The sequence below is a fragment of the Crocodylus porosus genome, unplaced genomic scaffold (assembly GCF_001723895.1).
Source record: "Crocodylus porosus isolate Cpor-Errol unplaced genomic scaffold, CroPor_comp1, whole genome shotgun sequence".
In the NCBI taxonomy this organism is placed as follows: Eukaryota; Metazoa; Chordata; order Crocodylia; family Crocodylidae; genus Crocodylus; species Crocodylus porosus.
In genome coordinates this window covers 19,169,692-19,178,960 of record NW_017728928.1, presented here as the reverse complement: position 1 = coordinate 19,178,960, position 9,269 = coordinate 19,169,692, and the positions used below count along the sequence as shown (strand labels likewise).

Below are 9,269 nucleotides of genomic sequence, written 5' to 3'. Positions count from 1 at the left end.
GCTTCCTTAACTCTGCTGACTTGCACCATGGAAAAAGTTGCCTGAGCAACTCTTCCCAACAGGACTATCAGGCCATTCTAAACAATTTGAACAGCATAGTGGCCCTGCGCTTTTAGAGGCACAGTTTATTCCTTTTGAGTCATAAAGTCACCATAATGGAGTTTATGTTATGTTGTGTGAACTGCATAAATGTGTTGGCAAATAGGGAGACTGAGTTACTGTCTCTCCCCCAGTACTATGCATGATATTATCATCTGTGACTTTAGAAGGGTTTTCTTAACAGCTGTTTTGGGGTTGTAGCTATATTTGAAAGGAGATGACTAGTAAATGGGATAGTGGGACTTTTTCCACTGGAGACTAAAGTTCTGCTCTGAAAAGCAGGAGCTTCTGCTAAAAATATGAAGAAGACTGTAGCATCCTCTTCTGTGCTGCCATAGCTAATAAACATTATGATGTGGCAATGCCAGGTATATCTAGACTAGAGATTTTTTCTCCCATTTCAAAATAAATTACTATGGTATATTTTGCTCTGGATCAGTGATCCTCAATGAGGGCACCACAAGATCCTTTTAAGGGTGTCAAGGCACCTGGCCCCTGTGAAAAGTGTTTCCCCCCCTCATTCAGTGCCCTGTGCCTGCCCCAGCATCCCACAAATAAGTGATGCCTATGCCCTATGGCAGTCCCTATGCTGGCCAACCCCATGCTCCAAGCAGTGCACGCTGCCATGGGCTGGTGGGTGAACAGGCAGACGTGGGCTGCAGAGACATGCTTTTCAGCTCAGCTTGTCTTCCTCCCTCTATCCTTACCATGCTCCTAGGGCTGGCAGGTGGACCCACCAGGACAGGTGGCTCTGGTCACTAGTGTGCGAGACCCTGGAAGAGCAGTCTCAGCAGCAGGTGCCATGCTTGTCCCCCAGGTACAGACAAGGGTGAGGAGAGCGAAGACAGTGGAAACAGCAGAACATGGTAGCTAGGCCTTCACTTGGCACCAGCTAGATTGTAGCTTGGTGATTCTCAACCAGGATGCCACTAAATCCAGAAAAGTAATAGAGGCATGCCTTGAGGCTACAAAGGTTGCGAACCACTGGTCTAGATCCTCTACAAATATCTGTATTTTTCCACAGGTTGGCCTATAGGAAAGCCACAAATAAACCTGCCCTGAAATAAGCATTTCAGGAAAGACTGTACTAGTGTTTACAAATGCCTTAGCTCACTGGAATTAATTGGCAAATCAGTTAATTCATGCTGAAAAAGGGGTAAAACTCATCTAGACATACCTCAGGGTACATATCCAAGGACACACATTTTCTCAATTCTGATGCCATTCAACTCAAAATGTATCTGTGTGTGTGAACCACTGCAGAGGCCTATGAAATGCTGGTGCTGTGCATGTCACTGAAAACCCAGTGCAGTGCTAGTGCTGCATGGTGTATACACACCTTGGCTGCTCAACCCAACAATCCCATATTGTGTGGCTGGCACAGAAGCTTCATTTATCACCTCTGACACAAGGCTCTCAAAGTTGTAGCATATTTGTATGATGCTATCCATTTCTTTAGCAATGGACACGTCCAGAATACACACTAAAAGTGACCGCAGTAAATAAAGTGCTTTCTAAAGACTCCTTGGAAATACATCATCAACATCAACAGCAAATCAACACAATTAAGAGCAGCAATATCATGACATCCCTTCTGAAAACAATATATGAAATGGAAGAGGGAGAAATTATTCATACAGGTAAGTTCTAAGCCATAGTAGGGAGGGAAGGGGAAGGTTAGGAGCTGGTCACTTTCATGGGTTGGAGGGGGATTATTTTTATTTGTTTCTATGTAAAAAGGGGACGGAAATAAAGGCCAGCAGGTCCAAAAAGCAAAAGAAACAAGTTTACTAATAATGTAATTATTGGTGAACTTGTGATACCATCACAGTGTCAAGAAGCCATGCAAATCTGGTTCAGCGAGTCCCATGCAAAGGCCAGAGAGATGGAGTTAGTGGTGAATCTGACTCAACAGACAGCAGCTGGAGGTCAGTCCAGGGGTTAGCTTTTAAAGTGCCAGAGAGGGGAGGTTTGTATGGGAACTCCAGCTTACCCTGAAAATCCCCCTCACACCTATCCAATATTGCATCACTCGCCTCAAACAGCTGCAAGGACACAATAATAGGATTGGGAGAAAGGAAAAAAAAAACAGCAACAAGGAGTCAAGAACACAACAGAAACACTGTTCAGAGAATTGTGGCAGTCAAGTCATAAAAAGAACATAGTATACATTACAATACAAAGAGTCTTTCTCCAGAAACCTGCATGGAAAGAACGTGGTAGGTACTGTCCTTCGCTCTACACTCCCGGAGAGCTAGCAGATGCTTACACCGTTTACCTGGTGAGTCCTTTGAACACAACCCTATTACGCTATGACTCTACTGGCTGGGGAACCAGTGGCATTCTACAAATGAAGGAGTCAGTGGACATGAAAGAATAAAACCAAAATACTACCAGATATTTCATAAACTGGAAAGGATAGAAAAACCTGCTACACACCAGTGGAAAGTCAGGATTCCCAGCTTTCAGTCGTATGTGGCATGAGTTTCAAGACCTTGTTGGTCACAAGGTGTACCTCAGACTGGCTAAAGGGATAAAATTTAAAAGATAAACCTTGATAAAAATCTACCCCCTAGGATTCCCAGGCCAGTTTGTCTTCCCCATAGGTTATGCTCCTGTATCACATTTGCACTTGTCTGAAGATCTTAGGGGAAACCTCATGGCTTTTTGCAAACTTGGGTGACATTCTCCTAGGCAGGATACAACAAAGGCACTTGAGGCTTTAAATCTATGCTACTGGCTCGCTTGTACCAGTGAAGAAAATATCCAAACTAGTTTTGTAGGCCAAGTAGGACTGTACTTTTTAAAGCTAGCCAGCATCCCACCTGCTGCCATCCAAGGGCTGAGGACCAAGAGCCCAGGCTGTGCTGGGGGATCACCGGTGAAGCTCAAGTTTTGAGGTGGTCCTAGATACATCATGTAGTAGGTAAGAGCTGTATTTTAATACACACTCATATTGCTAGTACAGGTTTTAGGCTCATTTTTTTTCCTGTTGACAATCATCCTTCTAAGGAAACACATGGTGACAGAGGGACACAGAGAGATTGACTTGGGGGAAAAAAATCTTGAAGGTCTTGTAACCCAGCCCTGAAGCAGGGCCTCCTGGGGGAGGCTTCTACTGGCCTGCTGTCACCAACTTTGGTTGCAACTTCTTTTCTACAGCCTACTATATCATGCACTCTGGCATCCCCATGTCTTCCTCCCAGTCCATGATACTGAACTCTGATAACAGACTCACAAACCATCCACCTGGAAATTAAATCTAGTTCAGAGAATTTGCCTTATTCTTCCTCATCTCCTGCTTATCAATCTCATTACAATTCTACTGAGTTAATGGCTCAGTTACCTGTGGACATGCTTTCCCCGGGGGACATGCCATCAAGCATGGAGTGCTCCATAGACTGAGGACTAGAGCCGGAGAGGTTTGCTGTGGGAGGCTGTGGAGGTGGCAGCGTGGGCCTCTGCCTTGGCTTAGGGGTAGGTCGAGATTTGGTTAAAGTGCTCGTCAGGGAAGGAGGAGAAGACAGGGAAGGCGCAGCAGCTGGGGACAGTTGGCCTAAGGCCAGAGAGTAGCCTTGTGGGTAATTCAGTCCATAGGGTGAAGGGGTGCTCGGTGGGGTGGGAGACAGGCTGACGGGGGATGGCTGTCCCGTGGACTGGTCGGACATACCGCCTGACTGGCCGTAGGGAACCTTGGGTGGGATTGGTGCCAACTTCTTTGAAACTGTGGGAGACAGAGAGACAAAAGGTGGCAGTGAGCAAAGCTGAGTCTCAGAGGCTTCATTAGGCTTCTCAGCCCTTTTTATACTTGTCTTATGTTACAATGCCCGTCTCCAATCAGCTCAGCTACAGTTCTGCAACGCTGATATTAATCTGTTAGCTGCACATACCTCCTTTCAATTATCACACGCCTGGGAAGCCAAGACTAAAATCCTTGTCCTAGAATCCAGAGCTGTGACTGCAGCATGCGTCAGCGCCCTTGAACTAGCTTTAATCTTGCTATCACTGGCACAAAAAGCCAGTGAAAGTACAGCAGCACAGATTTCAATGAGGGCTGCACAAACCCATCTGTGGCCATATGTATGTACTCAGCACCAGCTGCCCACATCACCACAGTTTCACTGCTATCTTCACTGTGCTAATGAGGCTAAAGCCAGTTCAGATGTGCCCACAAGCATTGCAGTCACACTTCCCCATTGCAGTGCAAGCACGCTCCAAGTCTTTTGCAAATTCCACCACACCTTTAGACACCTAAATACCTGTACAAATCTGTCCCTTAGCCATTAAAAAAAAATCCATACGGGCTAACAGTCAGTTTCCAAAGATTTATAGGGATGGTTTGCATAAAAACACAATATTCAGATATGTCTTTGCTCTGTATCACTGCTATCCTAATATCTGTTCTCCAATTAAGTTGGGAATTTGATGAGAATCATCTTCCTGGTGCAAGGTCCAATAATTCGTACTTTTGGGTAAACTGGAAATATTCCCAACTTCTCAGAGTCTCCTTGCATGACCTGTTGAGCTCCAGGCAAGCTTCCAAATACAAACACAGGTCAAGTGAGACCAGAATGCCTGTGTTTTTCCACAGACCTTTGGGGCTATTGGACCAAAAAGATCATTTGGTTTATTGGATATTTGAACTTTTTAGAAAAAGAAAACTGGTTTGGAATGAGAACAATAATTTTGACTGAATTGAAAATTTGGGGGGGAAATCTTCATTTTAGTTGATCCGAATGTTTCATTTTGATTTCAAGTTAGAACAAATTAAAGGAAATTTTGAAATGAGATCGAGGCCTACAAAAATGTAAATGTTCTTTTAAAAAAATCTTGACACTTTTCTTTCCACATTTTTCAGAATTTTATTTTTTCCCCCACAATTAAAAATTCTGAAAGATCAACTGATGTGTGTTAAATTGTACTACGGAAAATCCACTTTTTCCATGTGAAAAAAGTCTTATTAAATTTTTTTTTACCTAGTGCTAGTCAGTGAGGAGGTTCCTTGAAATTAAGCCTGAAATGAGAGATCCCTGTAGCAGGGAATTTAGCAAGACTATCAAAAGGAGACCCAACGTCATTATACTATTGTGTTTCTATCTGGGCCAGATCACTGCTGCCAGATAGCAGTGTGGCCCTGTTGTCTTCAACAGAGCTATGCTGATCTACACCAGCTGAGGACCAGCTTGAAGCAGCTTGTGAATATTTCTCATTTCACACAATCTATTACTTGCTTAGTATGTTTTTAAAATCCCGTGAAGTGCAAAGGTGAAGGCAGTCAGGAATGCCTGGTGACTTGCAGTACTTAAATCATTGGGTGCCCAATTTGAGATGGTTTGAAAGGACCTAATATTTAGAAAATGGAGGGTTTGGGGGGTTTTTAACTCACCCCAGTAAAAAACAGGCTCCTTGATTGGTGCCCAATTTGAGATGGTTTAAAAAGACCTGATATTTAGAAAATGGAGATTTTTTTTTAACCCATTCAGGTGAAAATCAGACTCCTTTAAGCTGCCTTGGGCAGGGCACCCAAGGGAGAAAGCCTTTTCAGTAGTCCCCACTGAGATTCTGCACCCGGAGAGCAGGGAGCACCTCTAGCAGAGTACTAGATAACAGGAGGAATGTGCCCGCACGATGAGTGGGTCAATGGGCAAGCCCGCACAAAGCTTGCTCTGTTGTCAGACTCATCTCCTTCCCTCAATTGCGTTAGTCTGCCCTCCAGAGGCAGCGAGTACCTTTTCGCAGCGTGTGTGGGCTCTGCTCCGTGGACAGCTGCTGAGTGGGACCAGCTGCTTGCTGGGTGCTCCCACAGGGCACCATGCTACTGGAGCCTGGGCTGCCTTTCTGCTGCCCAGACACAGGCGAAAGCTCCTTGGTTTTTAAAGTACTAAATGGAAACAAACGGGAACAAGAGGGAAGACGCATGAGTTCCTTTTTTTTTTAACTTGAAGTTACCCCATGCACATTTCCCTCCCGCTTCCCATCCACCTGAGGAGACTCCAGCACCACTCTGCTTTTGCCCTTTGCTCTCTGGCCTGATCTCCTCCATGCAGGCCGTGCCAAGATCAGCCCTGTGCGCCCACAAAGCCAGCTCTCCACATTTGCATACAGCAATTCTCCAGACAAGCTGGTTCTGCAGAAACACTTGACATACTGGACTCAAGACGCGCTGACATCTTTTCAAGCAGGCTGAGCACGATGAGAGCATGAAGCAATATGGCAGCCCTCAGTCACATGGGACAGAGCAAAGATGGAACAAAATACAAATCCTTCTGCCCCCAAAGCCAGACAGCTGCTCTTCAAAGAAGGAACTCTGTTTTGTAAAGAAGTGAACTTCTTGTGGGCTTTGGGATTTTAAGCTTTGTCACCAAGTCCATGTCTTAACCATTTGCTATTGAGCCAATGCTTGGCCTGGAAGGATGGACTGGCTACAGCTGTCCAGATGAACCAACAACTGAGGTTTTGCAAACAAGGCAGCACAGCAAGCAGCGTTATAGCTCATCAAAGTCTTTAGCTCAGCATGGTGGCTGGCCCAGGTAATCCAGGTGAAAGTTTATAGCCTGTGCTGTAAAGGATGCAGAACCCGCCAGCTAAGGAGGGAAGAGTTCAATGTGGTTTGTCTTCCGGGTACACAGGTAGGACCCACTTCAGGGATTTACCCTCAGGTGAATCCAGAGGAGCACCACAGGTATCACTGGAGCTGTGCTGGATCAGCATCAGTATAATTTCACCTATGACATCCATTTTACTTTGATCCCTCTTCATGGCTCTGCCTTTCAGAAGTGGGAAAAGGGCCAGCCCTGAGCATGTGCTCTGTTGGGAGAGGGGAGGAGAGGAACCAGGCAGGATACACATCAGGTGGGCTTCACTAGTCTTGGAGACTAATTTATTACTGCCCGCCCAGTGTCTACTTGGCCAACCTGAGCTTCTCTGGAACTAATGGAGCCACCAAACCAAACAGGCCAGGCCACTGCTAGTGAGCAGGCTGGGGCTGGGACATGGGATATGAGGACTATTTGCACATATGCAACAGCTGCTTTCACCATGGTACACAGCGAGTGAGTCGCTCTTTAACCCTTTGCCGCGAGTGCTGCTCTTTCATTATCAAGGAAGTTTATTTACCTACTCAGCCCGGCTCCTCTGTCTCTGGCACAGGTGCAGCTGACCCAGGGGGGAGAGGCTGACATTAAGGGGTTGTGAGGAGTGCCAGGTGGATCAGGTTTGGTTAAGACAAGTGGGGTTTTGATGTACAGGGGGGAGATATTAATATCGGGAGCATGCGATTCAGTGAAGGAGCTCTGCTTGGGGAGGTGCAGGAAGCACGGTTTAGGGTTAGAGTTAATGTCAAGCTGCTGAAGGGAGGAAGAAGCAGAGGAGGAGGAAGAGGAAGGGGGAGGCAGAGTTTGGCTGTACCCTGACCACCGGTATGGTGGTGAGAGGGCCTCGGGTCTAGCTTTGGGGTAGAAATGATGGAGGTGCCGATAGCAAGGAAAAGGGGAAGGCCTGTCATCCTCAGGGGAAGGGTAGTTGTAACAGGAATCCGACCAACTAGACGACACATCATCTGTGCTGCAAAATGTCCAAAAAAAACAGAACAAAACAGAACAAAAAGAAAGAGCAAGTGTTTGTACTCAGAGGAACCAAACAGGCGAGTCATGACTGGTAGAGCAGCTAAGAGGAATAATAAGAATTATAACTAAAATGAGAAACAACTGAGCCTGGAGTCTCTAGGATTACACCATGTGCATGTGAGAGAGAGAGAAATACTGTGGGACTAGAGCAGTGGGTCCCAGCCTCTGCAGAAAACTGCACCAGGTTTTGCTTACAATGGCGTTGTCACACTAGGGAAATCCAGAATTTCTGAATTTACTCTAGGGAAACAGAGGTCAGTGTCTGGCCCTAAACCTTCAATCAGTGTCTGTCATAGTCCAAGTCTGGTTTGCATTTGAAAAAGCTACCCAACTTCTGTGAAAAGTCAGAGCATACATGGTTGAATACGAGGTAGGCAGAAGATAGTCGTCTTGGCCCATATCAGAGACACATGGATAAATGAGGACAGGGTAGCCTGGGGCATCAGTCACAAAGTGGGAAGTATCACTAGTACTACACTGACTGTACAGGTCTGGGAGCCACTGATCTACAGAAAGGCAAGGCAGGAGTGGCATAGAGAGGGCCCAAGCCAGGGAATAAAGACAAAATAGTGAGGCACTGTGCACAGTTGCAAGGCCAAGCAAGTGTCAAAGGGTCTGCAGGAGGGGTGCCCTGGACAGTGACTACTAAAAGCCCTTTCCAAACTCCAGGACATACATTCACCTGGATGAGGATGAACCTGCCCCAGAGGGGTTGGTGGCCTGGAACAGTTTCTAATGAAGTTGCATGTCTTAAGGGTTTGTTTCTCAGCGGTACTCCTCCCCTCAAGCTAGTTCCAAGATTTGTGTTGAGTTATTTTCACTTTAGCATGATGCCTGTATGCAGATGTAAAATAAAAGGGAGGGTGGAGGAATGACAGCATGATTCACATGGAAAGACAACACAGGCTGAAGTTTCCCCACAGGCTGAGATGGACCTGGCCTGTATGTGTTGGCAAAGGTAGGAGTGGGAGGGCAAGGGACTTACGCAGTCCCAGGCACTGAAGCTAAAGCAGCAACTTCTGTGTAAAGTCATGCAAAAAGGATGCTGAGGTATGAAAAAGGCATCTAGCCAGGTTTGGGGAATAAGAAAACAAAATGTTTGTGTTATTACAGTTCAGAGTAGGATAAGGCAAAAAACATACCAGCTAAGAGAGAGCTTGTTAACCAAGACAAGTGAATGCAGACCATAAAAGTCAAGGACATATGAATTGTTGGACATTCAAGGACAGAAGACAGGAAATGAAATGGGACAGGTTTTAATCTCGGTTGCTATGCTGCAACAGAGGCCATTCTGGATTCCCATCAGTAGCATGAAGATCAGAGCTCTTCATAGAAAATTGTTCAGTAATTTAAAAACTACCTGACTGCCCTTTGGGAGAGCAGAAGGGGTGGAGCTGTCACCACCAGGGGAATAAAAATCAGATCAAAATACAGACCCTGAGCAGGTGAACATCTGCATTAGATTTTGGTGCTCTTTTCTGCCACCCAATCATGTCGATATATGGCTCCTTCTGAGTTCTCTATCTAACACCCAGCCCTCACAAC

The 9,269-nt window shown here is 45.9% G+C and overlaps 1 protein-coding gene across 11 annotated transcripts in view; it reads right to left on the bottom strand.

Moving 5' to 3' along the window:
- The window catches only part of ARHGAP44 (Rho GTPase activating protein 44), a 180,471-nt gene that overhangs the window by 6,979 nt on the left and 164,223 nt on the right, over positions 1 to 9,269 (bottom strand). For 4 of the 11 annotated variants that reach the window (XM_019542745.1, XM_019542746.1, XM_019542747.1 and 1 more), the window contains 3 exons: positions 7,216 to 7,662; positions 5,829 to 5,980; positions 3,446 to 3,823 (listed from right to left, as the gene is read on the bottom strand). In XM_019542745.1, coding sequence (XP_019398290.1) covers positions 3,446 to 3,823; positions 5,829 to 5,980; positions 7,216 to 7,662 — 977 coding nt within the window. Of the gene's footprint in view, positions 1 to 2,092; positions 2,145 to 3,445; positions 3,824 to 5,828; positions 5,981 to 7,215; positions 7,663 to 9,269 lie in introns of all 11 variants that reach the window. The other 7 variants (XM_019542752.1, XM_019542756.1, XM_019542754.1 and 4 more) reach the window with 4 other exon arrangements.